We start from the raw sequence: 18,282 nt of genomic DNA, 5'->3' as shown, positions 1-18,282 counted from the left end.
TTTGAAAAAGTCTTCACATGACTAAATCAGATGTTGACCTTTTTCCAAAATATATTGCAAATACCCTTTTCCTCTACCCATCAATTAATTTTGAATTTCTGAACTCAATGTTGATGTGTTTCAACAGACATGTAATCAATACACATTTTTTTTTTAGAGCAAAATAAACAGATTCATCCTTCCACTAAACTAGAACTGAAATACACTGAATTATATAAATACTGGTGTTAAATCTTTTTCAACTCTAATAAGTAATTTCCTCATCTTGCACCCTGGAACAAGAAACAAGTGTATTATTGCCTTTACAGTCATTAAAGTAAAGCTATGGGCAGCAGCAAAAACATATTTTAAATTCAGATTTCAGTAAGTCAGGAAAGATTAAAGCTTCATGCATACATAAAAGGGGACTATAAAATGCTAACACATACATAGCATGGAATCATTATGCTTGAACAGCTGCTGTTTTACCAGCGTAGTAAAGCAGAAAATGTATTTTGCTCACCTCTGTTAAACCAGAAACTTCTCCTTTTGCTAACGGTCTGGTGATGGATGCAGTGTAAACTCTGGCATCTGACACTGGTTGCCCTTTCATAAAATGTTTCCCAGCTTCATAAATATGCACTTCTACCATCTTACCCATTAACAGAGGATCCTTTGGCACAAGAACCTTTCAAATAAAGATAAAGACATAGTTACTAAATACTACAAAGGACATCTGTGTCTCCAGCTTCCACTCAGAAATCAGATTTTTGATAAATATCAGAGCAAACCCTAAAACTTTAAAATTTTAGGCATCAGCATAAACTGTAGCCCCCAACACACTTGGCCAGTAGTATCTCCAGCTTCCATTCTTCAAGAGCTTTGCAGTGTTAGCTCGGGCCTTTTTGACTCCAGCTGATTCTGTGAGACGTATTTTTTGAGTCATGAAAAAGTTGGGCCTGAGTTGCAACATCTGAATCCAGACCCAAACAGTTCCCAAGGGCACTTGCACTACACAGTTCTAATAGGTTGCTGTAAAGATTCCTATTTTCATAACTATCCCATGACACTTTTTTTTTTTTTTTAATGTTTTTGAGTCTGTAAATGCTTCAGGATAGAAATTATGCCCTTGTTTCTGTTTGAGCAAGTCCTTACTTTGTGCAGGTCCTTTGCAGCAGAGATGCATGATGAAAAATGAATGCCTGTGGAAACACATGAGTGGGTTTCCTGGGTCAGCAAGTAATGCCACCCTTCCCTGAACTTGCACAATCATGATACCTAGACAGTCCCATAAGAACTTTACAAAAAGGATACTATATAACAGATGTTCCTAGGTCATGCAAGTTACAAAAAGAAAGAGCCCAAGGTAAAGAAAGAGCCCAATGTACGTTAGCAACATTTTTTTCTGGAAGAATGAGTGGAATAAAAAGGCTCTAAAAATAGAGAAGCAGTTAAAACAGAAAAGTGAAGCCGTTTCCCAATTAAACAATGAAAAATAGAATCACGGGGATTTATTTAATCACATTTACTTGAAGCTCATCCACACAAAACTGCAAGCTTTTCAAAGGTGATGAGCACCTCAAGATATTGAAATGAGGTAATTAAGAATCACTGGGCCTGTGACCTCTGTAAATCTTGGTAGCCCTGTATGCAAAATGGCAGTAATTAATGTAAATCCTCCGGGACAGATAGGAGTGTGAGACTACTACTTAAGAAAGAGGTTAAATGAAAATATCTGGGAGGTACTGTAAACAACCAAGCAGCCAGGCTTGGTGTACACTCCTACATTTTTAAGACATAAGTATTTGTTAGAAAAAAATCCCCAACCATATTTCTAAGAAACAAAGTTACACTGACAGAAACCCTCATCTTGACTGTTTTTCTGGCAAAGATCCCTTTGGTCAGCTCAGAACACTCTGTTCAATGAACTTAAACTGCATCACCAAAGCCTCCACAGGCATGAGCTGTAGGTCCATCAGGACGCCTGCCAGTGTAGCTCTCGCGATGGGGCTTTAATAGCAAACTCTTTTAATAACAAAGAGCTTAATGAAGAGAAAATAAGTTTGATAACTATTTGAGTTAACGGAACATTACACCAGGACTCTGACCTTCAGCTCCTAAAGTATAACACAATATTTAGTGACTCAAGACTGGTTTTAAATTTACTATAATTAAAATCACTGTTATTAAAGTTAGTCACAAGCACCAAGTCTTGTGTTTACCTGGGCAAACAGCAGGATATTATCTTTGTCAAACATGCCACAAGTAAAATTTTTAGGGAAAAGAAATTTTAATAATGGAAAGTATTTCTTCCATAATAAAATGTAAAATTACTCCCTATGTTATTATTTGTATTTTACGTATTCTTTATCAGTCCCAATCAGGAGTTGTCTTGGGTGCTGTACAAACATCCCATAAAACATCAACACTTCCTTTTGCACATATTGTTTTCCCTTTAATTAATGAAACTTTCATAAAACAAGCATTGAACACTAAAAAGTCCCAAGCAATTTCTTTTAATCTCTATACGGAAAACCATGTTCCTCAAATCTGACTGATAAGCTACAAAAGCATGGAAGAGCAATATACAAGACTTAGACACACGTTAAAGACATAATGAAAGAAAAAAAGTGATTTATCAAAAAATGAACCAGATATCTAATAGAAACAGATATTTCAAGAGCACTAATGTTACTTATCACTAAGCAAAAATACATAAATAAACACTGTAACATAACACGTAGCCAGAAGAACACACTATTAGTGACTATATAAGCACAGCTATCATTCATAGCCTTTCCAGGTTTAGACAACTGAACAACCAAATGTAGCAAAAGCAAACTATGGACAGTTCAGTGAAAGAAAATGAAGAACAAGCCGAAGGAAAAACCAGAATTAAATCAGGATGATTCAGAAAAGCCAGTTTTATTGGTTTTCATTAAGTCATCTGCTTTAGAGCAAAAATAATAATTTTGTGAAATAGATGCTGTACTTGGTTCCTAGCTCAAAGATATTGCTTCTGTGTGGAAAGAATTCATTTATAGAAAGTAGATAGAAGGAAATACAACATATCAGGCTGAAGTTTCTGACCCTTCCTTTCTTTGATTTTTTTTTCCCCCCACAAAGTGCATTGCCTGAAAGGATTTTCTAAAAGATGTATGGAAATCATCGAGATTCACTTATTCAGGAAAGAATGCTTTGGAGACACAGAAATGAAAATTACTGCAATAATTAACAGCTTCTTAAACTATTAAAATAATGTTATTTAGATATATAGCATGTATCCTCCTCATGCTGTATACTCGAAAGAGCTGCTGTGTATTTCTTAACATAATGTCAGGTAAATTGTATTTACAACAGAGAAACCAGATACCTTGTAAACAACTCTTGATGGTCACAGCTTTCCTGGAAAGGTTTCTGACTTCTTTACTTTTTCTTTGCCCCCCCACTGTGGCACACTATGTTGCTGAGATTATCAGAAAGCAGTAATAAAACAAAGATATATATATATTTTTTAATCTAACCATACCTGCTCATAGAAAGGATTGTGAGCAACATAGTAATTGGAATCAAAGGATTCTTCTGTTACCAGAACTCTCTGCCTCTCACCAACCTGGAAAATAAAAGACAAGAGATATCACTCAGAAAACAAAAGTAATGAATTACACCCCAAAGAGAGCTGCAACTACAAACACACACTCTCAGCAGAAATAATAAAATTCTATGTCAGCAAGAAAGTGGAGCAGAGAAAGCCCTAGTTCAAACCGTTTATAATTGACGGGGTTAAGAGTTGGAATTGAGGGCTAGAACTGTGGTACTGTAATAGCTTAACATGAAAACCCAGTTCAGGAATATGAACTGGTTTTACTTATTAACACAATAACAAATAAAATGTCAGATGTGCACAGAGTCTGCTACAGCTTCCTCCAACTAATGAAAAAACTCCCCTTCAGCACAAAATTCTGCAATCAATCAGAGAGTAATCACCCCCAGCCCTATGACAAATAAAACTACTAGCAGCACCTGTGAGAAGCAGGAAACTGTAGCACACTGCACAACTTCTAGATGCCATCAAACTCATCTATTTGCCTTCTTTTTTTAAAAAAACGCCCTTGTTATTTACAATGATAGGGCATATCTTTATCCCTTCTCGGTGATTTCACTAAGCTGTACTCAGGAGATCACATCCATTCCCATGACAGTGGAGTCAACACTGCATATTACAAATGAAGAAGAGTTTTTAACAACTCACAGACACAGTGATATTAAAAGCCAAATAAACACTGGCCTAGGAAGCCCAGTGTTTCAATTATACCTTTCAGCTTCCAAATGCCCAAAGTTTCAAGGAAGCACCAATCTGAGAACTAGTTAGATGGAAAACCCCAAGACAAATCAGTGGCATGTAGTTGCCAAGTAGATATGAATCAAAAAACTGAATTTCCTCAAAATTCAAAATCCCCCCCACAACACCTTTGAATTTGTCCACTACTGAGTTGTATAACGAAGTTTACACATTATATTAGCTATAGCCTAACTTCTGCAAACCTTGCAGGACATTTAGTCTGAGCACATTTTTTTTTTTTCCCATCTAAATGTGCCCTGGGTTATTTCCAAACTATTTGACAAATGCATTCTGCAAAATACAATTATTTAGGAAGTTAAATTTATTCACTGTTTTTATTGCTGTCCCTATTTTGAGAATCAAAAATGGTTTCACATTTTACTCCAAACTTTTTGCATCTGTGAGCAAAGCTGTGTTCAAGACCCTCTCCCCTCCCCGAAAGCCACCACATCCCAGCGGCAGCTGGTATGTAGAAGTTTTAAGGCCTCCATCATAAGGTCCATGTGAATTAGCAAGAAGATGCAGATCAGATAATAATGTTTTGATACTTTAAGGTAGAAGCGGCAAAAGATAAGATTCGGATTTTCTCTAACAGCCAATGGCAGAAAAAAGAACATGAAGAAAAAAGAACAGCAATATTACACCTACATTACAGTATGTATAGGGGTATATATGCATGAATATATATATATATATATATATATATATATATATATATATAAAAAACTCTCCACTCGCCAAACAGAAAGACTTAATGGAACAACTCGTCTCCCCTTCCCTGTGCATGTAGATGGAGCATTCCCAAAGCAAGCTCTGGAGAGCAGGGGAGAGACAGAGCACCCAGCTCAACTCTCCACAGGCAGACAGCGTTAATTCCCCACTACCACAAGTGTGGGGTACGCAGCAGAAGGGGAACATGTCTTGAGTTATAGACCCAGAAACAGAATCCTAATAGTAGAAAAGATGCATATTTTGGCATAGTTTTAAGGGTTTTTATAACACATTTAAAATTTCCATCAACGTTTCTCCGGGAAGTTTGCAATTACAAATAGCAACAGGTACAACATACTCAAATTTTAGTAACCTAAATCCAGTGTAACTGTTTATCATTCCCCTAAACAGTAAGGTGTTATTTTCTTTCAAGAAAACGGTTATTCAATTCAAATCCCCAGAGGAATTTTGCAAATACATGTCAAGAAGGCACTGGAGATAACTGTGCCAGTAATAAGATTACAGGGAACATTTTCCCTGAATGGAGAGGGTTTGTTGTTTCTGTACCATTTCAGACCATTGCTTTTAAAATCACAACTCAGTATGACACTGTAGTGCTACAGCAGAGAGTCTCAGATGTCACACAATATTAAGAAAAAGTGGAGGACAAAATGTTAGATAAGCAACACTCACCCTTGGGGAAACATGTTACCAGTAAAAGCACCAAGGCCAATCACCAAATCATGCCCTCGCGTTGTGTTCATTATTTACCGATATCGTAACTTAGCAAAACTGGCCCAAAGCAATACTGGGTCCGTAACTCATTCCACAACTGCCCTGTGGGTCCCTGGTTCTCTCTAGTCATACAGTTCTGCCTCCATCATCTCTATGAATCCCGCCTCTGCAGTAGTCTAAGGTATGTGTGTTATCTTCGTACTTTCAGATGACAGAATGGCAAGCATGATATTAAAAAAAAAAAAAAAAAAAAATCACATCAGAAGGAAGAAGAAAACACCACCTGTGTTTGATCATTTGATATAAGCAGTGATTCCTTCAGAGACACATTGCCAGTTTTTCTTATCTTTGCTTCCACAGGCAAAAACAGCTCAGGTTTCCATGTTTCAGTAGGTCAGGCAGAGCTTCTGGGCTCAGAGTTTCCCAGGAATGTGAGGAAGACAAAATTCGTCACATAGCATCAAAACTGAGGCACTAAAACTGAGTGCCAGAAGTGCAGAGGTGCTGAACAGCCCATACCAATTTAAAATACATACATATACATACTCACAAGACTAAGATGGCACACTCCAAGGAGTGCAGGTAAACCCAGTCATAGTTCACTTGCTCAAGTTACCGGACTTGTAGCCTTGGCCAAGGCTGAGCTCAGACAGAAAAACGATATTCAGCTATTACAGACTCTTTTGCTATAACAACAGAAAGTTCCATTTAATGAGTTATGCCATCGGGTATTCATGATCTACAAGACTAATTGGCTACATGCATTTGTAAGACAGAAAATTACTATCTATCCTGCATCCAAGTACAATTAAGAAGAAATCTAAGTATGCAGAATGCAGCTTTGGTATTGAAATTTGTTCAAGAAGTGGAATATGTCATCATTTCTGCAATTATTCCCCTGAGATCTCTAAGTGCCTAAGTTTCACCTCTCTCAGAAAGAATTTAAATATGCAGAAACCAGACATGATATCTAATAACAGTCATAATTATAATAACCTTTGATGATTTTTTTCAGGCATGTGCCAGCACAAGTAATTCAGTATCTTATTTTTATTCCTATTCTTTCATCTGCTTCCATAGGTATGCATGAGTTCCAGCTCTCAGCGAACTACAATTCTGACAAAGCATTGGGAACTGAGGAACCTCAGCCCTGGCATCTCACTTTGGAAGGATTCCTATAGAGCCAGGATTTTTTTTTCTTTATGGCGGAGAGCACGAAAATAAGAATGAATGGCAGCAAAATCTTGCCTGGCAACCTCCTCACTCCCAAGACAGACTGGTCACATCATTTACACAAGGAGAATTTGGTTTTCGTTGAAAATAATGCAACAAACACTGCAATGGCTAGTTTCTAAATCTCAGCATTAGTAACCAAGTCACTTACCAACTTTTATTTCATTTTCATTCATCCTACAGGAAATTCTGATATGATAATTCCATAACTCAGTTTTTCCTTTAACAAATACCATAAAAAAGCAGTTTTTCCAGCTGGCTGATTTTCTAAAATGAATGAACGGTAAGAAATGTCAAACATTTTTCTTGGATGAAGTAAAATTTGGTTTGTTTTTCTAAACCAAAACTGACTGAATCACATAAAAGACTCATTTTTAAATTCTACAGTAGTGTGGGTGCAAAAGATGGGTTGTGTTTACATGCTTTGATAGAATATTGCTACTGGATATCAACAATGGCCTACTGTAATTATGCTCAGATAATGTATGCTCCTAATGCGTTTTGTTTTGTTTTGTTTTTTTGTTAATGAAAACTTCAATTGTTCCAGTTTGATTCACTACTTATTATAGCCAGGACATGTGGCACATGATCTTTCTCGCCATTTACTTATTTTTCTTTTATCTGTATTTTGCTACTTTTTTATTTAAGAGACTTTGGCTGAAAAAAAAATAAAATATATATATATATACATATATTAGTAACTACTGTATTTCTGTACTTCTCCCACAGAAGAAGGCACACTGCACATACATCCATCTCCACTCATTCAAAGACAGTTGCCAAAGCCTCCTTTCAGGTTGACTTCAATTCACTGTGGAATCAATGAGCACCTCTCCATTTGTACTGAAAGAGGCTTGGCTTGGATTCTGACTCCTGGAAGCCACACAAAATGCTGCTTTCTTTTACTTGTTATTTAAATACATCATAAAGCAAGCAATAAAAAAAAATAGACTGTCACAATTTATGGGTGTATATTTTAGTAGATTATTCTGACGTACAGAGTATTTCTGATAAACATGCTATCTTGACCTTTACCAAGTGTAACAAAGTTAAAGCAACAGCAGTTTAGAAAGTGTTCATTCTACCCCAGTTTTGGTATACTTCTCTCCTGGTCTTTCAGTTGTGGTCTAGTTATTTAAAATAAATTTTAATAATTATGTAGATAATGTGTCCTTCCCTATAAAGCAGAGAAGAACTGCTGGACCTACTTTTTATGAATCACATTAATCCTTCTGTAATTAGAACCAAGATTTCTTGAAAATGATAATTAAGCATGCTCTAAGCCTTCTATTTATACACTGTAGGTGTTTTTTTTTTTTCCTCCTGAGAGATGAGTCTAGGTGTTCCACAACCTCCATGTTAAAAAGACAAAGTTTGTAGATACTTATGACATGCTCCCATTTTGGTAATAGCAGAACACAACTCTTTCCAAATCCTCCTTTGTGCTGCTTTTTTTCTGCTATTCAGGGCTGCTCCTCCAACACTGAGGGTGTATACACATCTCCCTTTCTGAAGGTAATACTGGGGACAAAGAATGGACGTGTCAGTTTTTCGACAGAGCTGTTAGGGTTTTAAATGCAGAGATTGGAAAGCAGCAACATTAAAACAGTTCAGTTCCTGAGCAAGGCAATTTTTATGCCAGGATAAAAATACTTTCCTTACATACAGCATAGACAGTTCCCACTTTACTAGGGCTTAAGCTACCACTGCTGTCCAATGCCAGATGGGTAAGTGCCTCCTTTTCATTATGTTATGTTTAGTACATAACCCTGTATGGAGATGCAGCAGAGTGATGTTAATATTCAGAGACCTATATACTTTATATCATCCAAGCATCAATCAGATAAATCTTTACGACACATGTCTGGCCCATTTTACACCCAAGGAAAGAGAGAACTTGACCACTCCAGGGGTGCGGAGTGAGCAGCAGAACTCGCCAAACGGATTTCATGTGTTCCTGCTTCTTCCTCCCAAACCCAAACAATGCCGCCTCAGTCCTACAACGTCACTAATTAGCAAGGAAAAGAAAATTCTCCAGCTCTTACACATATCACAGAGCTAAGTATGAACTACAAATAGATCTCTGAAAAGACAGTGGATATTACAAGTCCTGCTATCTGCCTCAGACTGTTTTTCACTTACGTCCAGTGCGGCTAAATTTTACCACTTCACACTTGCTATGAGTCAGTGCTTTTCCCATACTTGCAATGCTCAGTTTTTTTGCAGCCTTGGAAACAGCACTGGGTGGTCATCTTTGCACACAGGAAAGTACTTAGTGCTTAAGCAGAGAACTCCAGAATACTAAGTGAAAAGCAGCCAACATTCATCAAGGTGACTTGTTTCACTGTCAACCAATACAGCTGACTTTGTCAAACCACCACTATTAAACTGCCCATCTTTAAACAAAAATGCAGGAATTTTCTTTTAGAAGGATTACATAAATAGTGCGATTTATAAAATAATATCTAAGCAAACTGCCTTTTTTTTCTGTTTGAATCACACATGCTTCAGACATACTGCTCTTTCCACAGTATCATTCAAGAATTCAGAATGGACACAGGGAACAGATGCCCACAGGACAATCACAACCCTTTTCCAGGCGGCTTGAGGCTGTGCAAGCAGGAAAGAAGGACTAGGTATAAATTAAAGACAGCCAGTTCTAATAGTACACAATCAGCATAACAAAAAAAAGTGCTTTAGACCTTCAGCAGCAGGCAATACTGTGCGTTAAAAGGAAGTGAACACCTTCTCTTTCTGTTCCCTTATGAATTTGTTGGCACAGCTACGGGGGAGGGAAAAGGTAGGGAGAGAAGGAGGTGAGAGATGGAAGTAGACTGCTTCTGCTTTCTTGGCCCATTGCTCATGCTTCAGGGTAAATAGATCCTTTCTATTACTGTGCACCTGCATCTGACTGCTTCATTCTGATTTGGTCTCCTGCTGTGAAACTGTAGCTTCTTCCAGCACATACAAACCTTGCCATGCAGCTCAGATGAAAATTATATTCAGACGTGTGAGCGGTGACCTAAAAATGACAACTGGTGCTCAAAATATCTGATTCATTTTCTCTAAGTTTGCTTTTTGCTTGTCTCTCCTTTTCATTGCCTAGAAAAGGGGTAATAAAAATAGCATGTTGACAAGTCTGTCATATTACCTTTCTGAATTTTATTAGCTGTGTACAATATTAGAAAAGGAAAATAAGTTTTCTGAAATGGGAGATATATATTGCCTCTTAAAGCAGTCTCTCTTGTTTGGATCTTTCTGTTGTAAACCTGAGCTTAAGCAGTAAAAGCCAAGAATGAAGTGGCAGAACTGGGTTTTATTCTGTGTCTGGCACAGCATTGCTAAGGCACTGTAGGGCTGTTTCCTTGTGCTCTCTGAAATTCTGTTTCCACATGCGCAAAATCCAATTCTGACTGTTACACAGCTCACAGAGTAGTGACCATAAAGCTGGGCCAGTTGCTATAGCAATATAAAATACTATATTCAGAGCCAGTCTTTGGGACTATCATATAGCCCAAGCACTCAGGCAAATGCCTTAAAGTAATACTGGCAAAAGCCTCTCCCCTCTTTTTTTTTCAGATGATCTAACAAACCCCATGAAACTGTGTCAAGTATCTACAGAAAAAGTCTAAATTAAAAGATCGGTCCAAAATAGGAACAAGAAACATCTGAGTAGGTAAAGGATGTTTAAGGTTTTCCTTTAATAACCACAACAGTTCACAAACAAAACAAAAAAACAGTCTGCCCCTAAAGAAACTTGACATTTAAAATGTAACTATAAGAAATTATACTATTAATGCTGATCTTCTAGAATGGAAGATGGATTTTAGAGGAATCTTTTAAAAATATTTGCAACTTCCAGCCAATTTGGCGATCACATGGATTCTGGTGGCATGAACAAACAAATATTTGGGTTCTTTAAATTTTATTTTGCCTTTTTTTAAGGTAAGCCTGTGGTGAAGTGAGGCTACCCAGTTTGAAAATATGATGGTCTTTGTTAGGAAAGGCTATCCTTTCAGCTTCTTCTGTGAAATTATTTAAAATTACTTAAGATTGGCTATTTTTGTTGGAAGCAATTCCTTAAGATACACTGCATATTTCCGAGTGATTTAAGCACAATATGAAGTAGCAGTTGCTAAGGCAACAATATGCAATTCCTGTTTCAGTGATGTCTTTTAACAGCTGCATAAGCCCAGACAAGTATCAGTTATATGAGAATTTATAAATCATCTTAGTAAATACCCTATCAAATAACTTCTCCAGAAATTACTTTAGGAACTTGCAATACCAATCTGTTTTCTCAGACTAAAGTCTTGTCTGCTCTACGGAAAGAAAACCGTTCAGCAGTGGCTCTGTCAGAAAGGCGCTGATGTAGCACAGACCCATGTCATACTGTGTTCAGCACAGATTCAGCATCACCAGCTGCTGGAGAGAATTGCCAAGGATAATAAAAAGCCCTAATGCAAGTGTAACTTCAGTAAATCACAGGCAGAATGGCATGTTCCTTCCTCACAGACGGGAGAAAGTAGGAAAAACCTGGGAGTAGGCGAAAATTCCGGATGCAAGAACACAGAAGACAAAGTGAAGACAGCATTGATACAGGTCAGCGGTCAATACCATCTTCCCTGACATCATACTGCAATCCTTGCGGCAAGTCTGGATGCTCTTGGAATACGTCTATAGCCTGATATTTTTTAATCTCACACACCAAAAAGACTGTTCCAAAAAGGTGGGCTTGTCTCCAAAATACAAACGTAATTTTTCTGCTCATCCTACAACTGAAGCAAATGTGCTCTGTTCATGTCATCTGGGAACAAAGGAAGAGCAGATGGGACAAAACAGAAAAAACAAAGGTCCAAAGTGACCCTGTAGGCAAACACAAACCCAACTGTTACCCCAAATCCACTAGAAGCTGTATTAATACATTTAACAATACACAAAATATGTAATATAACATTGTTGCAAGTTAATTAACTTAGAATATAAAATGGTGGCACTAACTCAAAGAGTTAAAAACCCGGGTATAAATATGTATCAGTTTTCTTTTCAAAAGAATAATAAAACTCCATTTGCATACCTGAATCACAGGCTACTAACAAAAGCATCTGAACATTGTCAGAAGCTGATAATGTTAATGAGGATAGGATAATTATATTATTTCCTTTTATTTTGAAGGTAGCCAATATATGATCAAAAATTACACACTTCAGGGGTTTTCTTCAATCCAAAGTACAGTAAGACCCTAGAACTGCTGACACTTCTGGAGGCATAGCGCTGAATGACAAATCACATCAAGGGCTTACAGAGGGACCAAAGAGAATGATTCATTAAAGAGTGATAAATGCAGTGGGACTTCATGTTGTTCAGAATTTAATAGTCACTACTGTCAAACTAGTTGTGATGCATTTTACTATTTGTAAGCAGTAGGCCAATCATTTGCATATGTAAAAGGTAACCCAAAGCTGCATCTCTTTAGTGGCATACTGCAATAATAATTCTGACCAATTCCCTATTATCCATTACAAGAATTTAACAGAGATCAGCTCAAGAAAATTGAAAGATAAATTGTTCTGGAGGAAAAAGAAACAAAATGACTATGGACTAAGTTTTTCTTTCTTATGTCTTCTTTGTAACCTACTCAATTCTGAAGGCTATGTATAAAGTTACCATAGAAATCTCAATTGTGTGCTGTTGTATATGGCTCAGCACACTACCTTTTGTGTGCCATCAGAAATACATCAAATTAAAGGCCTCACTACTTCCTATTTTCTCTTCAACACCTAAACTACTGTGTGCAACGTTCTCCTCTATAAAAGTCCTTATCTAGCCCAGATAATAAGAAATACTTAAAAACTGGAAGACACTAGGGGATTCTACAATCTTTCAAACTGAGCAGCGACATTCTATGCTGTAGTTGAATTTTAATGAGACAAAATTGAAAGAAGCTGTACAATTTAATTGCAAGTGAAATTAGTTATTGAGATGGATCCACAAGTAAAATGTTACAATCTCTAATGCAGGTGTTAAGACCATATTATAAAGCCTTCTGAAAAAATAGCTTTTACTAAAAAACTACAGCTGATGTTGATATTGTGGCTGCAGCTCTGCACATACAACTTCACTAATCAGACTATTATGTTCTCACCTAGCAGGTTTTAAATTCCAAACCAAGTGTATCAGTTACATTATCAATAACACAAATACAATCATTTGGATACATCCACTGAAGAACACAGTAGCTAGGCAGGCCTGAAACTTCTTATGGCACAAAGGTTTTGCTAACACAAGAGCAACAGAAAAAAAAGATTCTTCAATAACTGCATGACAGGTCTTTTTAACCCTCTGTGTGAATATGGCAAGAAGAACGATTAGACACAAGCTTTAAGTGCCTTCAGTGTACATGAAAGTGGGGATTCAGACGGAGCTTCACACATTGCTCAACAGCCTTGAATAGTAAAGAAAGGAGCGGCTCTGCTTGTCTTCATAGTCTCTGCTGACGATCCTCAAAGGAGGTTGATGGCTGTGAAACAGGGCTTCAAAAATAAAGGATCTTCTTTCTTATGCCTCTGTGACAAAAGCCCGCATATACAAATAGAATGTGCCATGTAAATATAACAACTCTCCAAAGAAAAAGTATTATTGCAAATTTCTATTTATGGTCATTCCCTTTGTTAAGTAACCTGGAATTAATCACAGTCAAAATTCAACATAAAATCTGAGGCAGAGGAAAAAAATCACAATTCATTAAAAGAAATGTATTAATTAATGGGGCACACTAGGCAGAAATCACTGTTGTATTCCTATAACTTCTGTCAATTCTGTATTCCTATGTTTGGGAAATTTTGTTTAAATATTTACAATTGCAGAAATTTAAAACAAAAGGAAAAGGCCTATGTAATTGCTTATCCTCCCCTTATTTTTAAGATCCTCTGTTCTTCATTAAATATTACAAAAGAATGAAAGCCATAATTTCTTCCTATTTATGTTTGGACAAAGTTGATATTGCCAGAACTGAATGTCAATATTTTAGGATATATTTTAAACATTCTATGCTCCTGACTTGATTAGTGGTTGAAATAAGAAAATGGCAATAACAGGACTGGGCACCACAAAGGCTTCACATCAGTTTTGTGGAATTAAAGGGCAAACCCTACCAACCCTCATCACCATCACCAGTGAGTTCAGCAAATCATGTAACGCCACCAGCTTCAGATGCAGGGGCAACACATTTCCATGTTGTGAGTGATATGGTAAATTTACTGCTTTGGATACCAAAGATCAGAGATCAAATTTCGGTATTGTTTGAAGCAACGTGATCAACTATGAGCATTTTCACAGTTTCTACCACCCAGGGGCACACTCAGAGATGTTCCCCACCTGATGAGAGAGACTGGTTTTAGTGAGCTGGGCTGGGAGCCGACAGCAAGAGGGCATCACAGCCGTAGACAGGACTTCTGAGGCGAGGTGGTGAGAAGAACCCATGCCATGCTTTAGAAGCCATTGTAACAGCCCCTTGAACTCAGCAGATGTTGCTGACCACCACACGCTCCAGGATAACTCTTTGCAACTTTGGTCCATTTTAATGCAATTAGGGGAGGGCGATCTCTTTCCCTAGCTCTCCTGTTTCTTGCATCATTATTTAAACTACATAGGCATAGTACATGAGTATTTACTATTTGTGTATTTTATCATTAATAAGCATGCCTGTCACAAGTGTTAGAAAAGGTAGTATCAACATGAAAATGGCTTATGGCTTGGAAAGCCTACATTTCCAGCACAGCCTTAGAATTCTATACGAGTATAAATAATAAAACAGATAACTCCTGACTCTTAATATACTTGGTTCAAAGCCTATTATTAAATGAAGAGTCTCCTTGCCTAAAGAAGTCATGTAATAACAATTTTTGCCCAAACAGAAATTCCATCCAGCCTTCAAACCAACATTATAACTGTGATTATCAGCAGGTTCATCATTAATTCAGCATAAAGTTGGGCATATCCTTATATTGCTTTTTTTTTCCATTTTCAATATCATAGATTAAAACAGCTTACAGACATGTTTGCCAAAAAACCCTGACATTTTATATAGTGGATTTTGCTATATTCAATTATGCTTGAATGCCAGTAGTGCTTTTGCTATATTGTTAGAGGAATACTGCTAAACTTAATCTCTGAAGAGTGCTTCTGATAAAGGAAAAAAACCACCATTTCATCTGTTATAAATAATCAAGGACATAATTTCTTCAGGTAGTATAACTGGTCATGTTTGTATTTGAAGCGCTTTGAATATCCATTTTTTAACTTTGTCATAAAAATTTTGACCATTTCATAAATTCATCAACTATTTCTCCAAATTCCTTTAAGCTACAATGCAGGTAGATAAGCCAGAGTATGGGCCACAAGTGACCTGAACTTCCTTCTAAAGGCAAAGAAATGTTCGCAAACCAAGAACTCAGCGTAGGTTTGTCCCAGGTTCTTATTTTCCTTTTATCAAGGCCAGATGGCAAGGCGAGCAATAAAAAGGCTCATTACTGCTTGTACCTTGCAATCCTCATACATCAGGAGCCTGAAAGTGCCTGCTGGAGTCCAGTATTTACCAAAGGCAGTAACAAGTGGGAGTCCCTAAAAGAAAACAAGGGACATAATACAGGGGCAAGGAAGGTGGGGGGACCTGGTAAGTCACATAGTAATTTCTCTGTCGTATGAAGAGTCCGTTGCTAAGAAGGGGCTTTTAGGACTCACAGGTTTACCTTTTTAGATGGTTGGTACTGGTAATAATCACTCACAGTTGATATTCCCTCTGCTCCAGGGTTGAAGAAGAGGTAATGCCTCACTTTCTATGAAATTATTCATGACCCGGCTTCAGTGAAGAAGAGGTTAGCCTCTCAGAGAGGCTGAGTTATGTGATCCAAACTCAAGAGAGCATGAAATAAATGCAGAACCTGGGAGACAGGATATGCCATTTCATTTGCACAAAGAGAAAGGAGATTGAACAGGGAGAGAAGGCGGCAACACAAAATCTGTTTATGAAAGAGGCACATCAAGGAGAGCAGAGTATCTGGAAGGGCTTCTTTGTAAAATACAGATCAAATAGCATTATCTGCTGATACTTCAGGTTTCTCATGCATCAAGTATAAATTATTGCATGGAAGAGAACACGCTTTCCGAATCTGTTTACTGGAGAGAGCCAGGCAGAGCTAGCTGCACAGCTCTCAGAGAGAATCAGCTTTAGGCCTTGTCACATCAATGATTTATAGGGTGACACTAGGGAAATCAATTAAGTTCTCTACGCGCCCCAGTTTTCCCATCTGTAAAACAGGGGCAATCTGTTATTCAAGCAGAGTGCTTTTCCATTTTATAGCCTTTCTTCTTGTGCTTGAGTGTTCATTGTTTTGCTAGTTTCTACACTAGCAAAAATATTAACCTTATGTGGATATATTTTGTATTTTAGCATTAGAACACACCTGTTCTTCATTAATTTTAACTGTTTTGTTCTTGATAACTTCATAAGTAATACTATATTTTTAGCAGCAATATGAAAAACATGGCACACAATGTGAAGGGAACATCCATTTTTCCTAAAACACAGATCCTTGAAGAAGCTACTAAAGAAACCTCATAGTAGGCACCAATAGAAAATCCAAAGATAACAGAGTTAGGGAACTGTGGAAGACTGCTCTTTATTTTCACTTTAGATTGTTTAACAGTTTTGCTGCATTTCACCATTCACCACTTAAAGATTCTTTGAAAAAAACACATAGAAAAAATATAATTGCCAGAATACAATCTATTCCCCTAAAGCATCATGGAAAAAACACAGTTGTCCTTGAGCTACTTGGTTCATAAATTTTCTTTCTGTGTTCTCTGGTGCCCAAAGATTAAGAAATTTTCAAGACAGCAGGAACGTCTGAATAAACACCTTGCTGAGGTTTTAGCTTGGAAAAGGAAAATCAGTCTGGGGCAGTGGGGTAGTCTTCCTGTTCCTACAAATAGATTTAAAATACACAGGCCATTTGGATATAGGCAGACCACAGTTGCCTTCATCTTTATACTACAATACACTGCTTAAAAAATGGTAAAAGATAAAAAAAAGCCAAAGCAGTTCAGAAGCACAAATATCTAATTATTTATGAACATCTGTCAGGAGGGCTTATATTTATACAGTGCTTTTGCCTGTACTAGGAAATTTACCCTTTTGCCCGTAGAGGCAATAATCCATTAAACTTGTAAAGTGGGAAGAAAACAGCTAAGGAAATGTTTTAAAATAGGGTTTCTCTATCAGTATCAAATTCTGCACTGTCTTCTTAGGAGGAGGCCGGTGCGAATGAGATTGGCAGATAAGGTAATAAGGATTTTTTTCTGTCCTTGCCACCTGAGCCCTCTCTTACACTGTGACTTGCATGAAGGATAATGATATAAATGTGAGGCCATCAGAGTCCGACTCCAGCCCTTCCATGGTTTTGAAATTTCAACAGCCAGGTTCTTCAATTGTGGGAGGACTGGGAGATTAATTTAATGTGTTTAGATACTTGTCTTACCATTGCAGTTGTAATCTTCTTTCCCAGGACACACCAGCTGCCTTGGGCATTAGAAAGAAAACGATTATTCTGCTATGCATGGAGTGGTGCACAGGACATTGGTTGAAAATAAAGAGAAATGATGGTATAGCAAACATCAGTTTGTGGTTATGTTGAATCCTTGGCAAATGGCAGATGACTCTGAACTGGCAAATCCTTTTATCGTTGCAGTTTTTACAGTAATCTCAAATCTCTCCTTTATCTGCTTGTTTTTTTTGGCTTGTTTAACACAGAGACTGATGATCAGTGAAGCAAAAGATTTAGTTTGAAGGTGTCAGCTAATATCTACAACAGAGCTGTCATTGCTCTTCAAACTGGCTTTACAGATAAGAGCTGGCTGCTCACCAGGTGGCCACAACAATATTATTCAAGAAAATATCTTCAAGTGTTCATATTGGCAACTGGGCTACAGTATACCATGCAAGTGTCCAAAATGTTATCTACAGTCAGTGAGAGGTTAACAGTAAATATGCACACTTTGTAGTATGAGATACTATTGCAGGAGAACACTGGTTGGGTGGTCTGATTTAAGGAAACTGAATCCAGTCATGTATCATGGAGCTATTTTCTTTTTGTTGTTGTTTTGCTTTTTTTGTCTTTAGCACAGATAATACTTTTAGCTTTGTTGAATATAAGGTACTTTCTGTTTTAAATCCCATGGCACTGTATTTTCAAAGGGAAGTAAACAAGTCTCTAATCTTTGTA

At 37.3% G+C, this 18,282-nt stretch overlaps 1 protein-coding gene across 3 annotated transcripts in view; it reads right to left on the bottom strand.

The window, feature by feature from the left end:
• The window catches only part of CDKAL1 (CDKAL1 threonylcarbamoyladenosine tRNA methylthiotransferase), a 415,738-nt gene that overhangs the window by 24,289 nt on the left and 373,167 nt on the right, over positions 1–18,282 (bottom strand). For all 3 annotated transcript variants that reach the window (XM_082046383.1, XM_082046384.1, XM_082046385.1), the window contains 2 exons: positions 3,509–3,592; positions 503–667 (listed from right to left, as the gene is read on the bottom strand). In XM_082046383.1, coding sequence (XP_081902509.1) covers positions 503–667; positions 3,509–3,592 — 249 coding nt within the window. The remainder of the gene's footprint in view (positions 1–502; positions 668–3,508; positions 3,593–18,282) is intronic.

The sequence above is a fragment of the Streptopelia decaocto genome (assembly GCF_964273445.1).
Source record: "Streptopelia decaocto genome assembly, chromosome: 2".
In the NCBI taxonomy this organism is placed as follows: domain Eukaryota; kingdom Metazoa; phylum Chordata; class Aves; order Columbiformes; family Columbidae; genus Streptopelia; species Streptopelia decaocto.
This window is presented reverse-complemented; position numbering and strand designations above follow the sequence as displayed.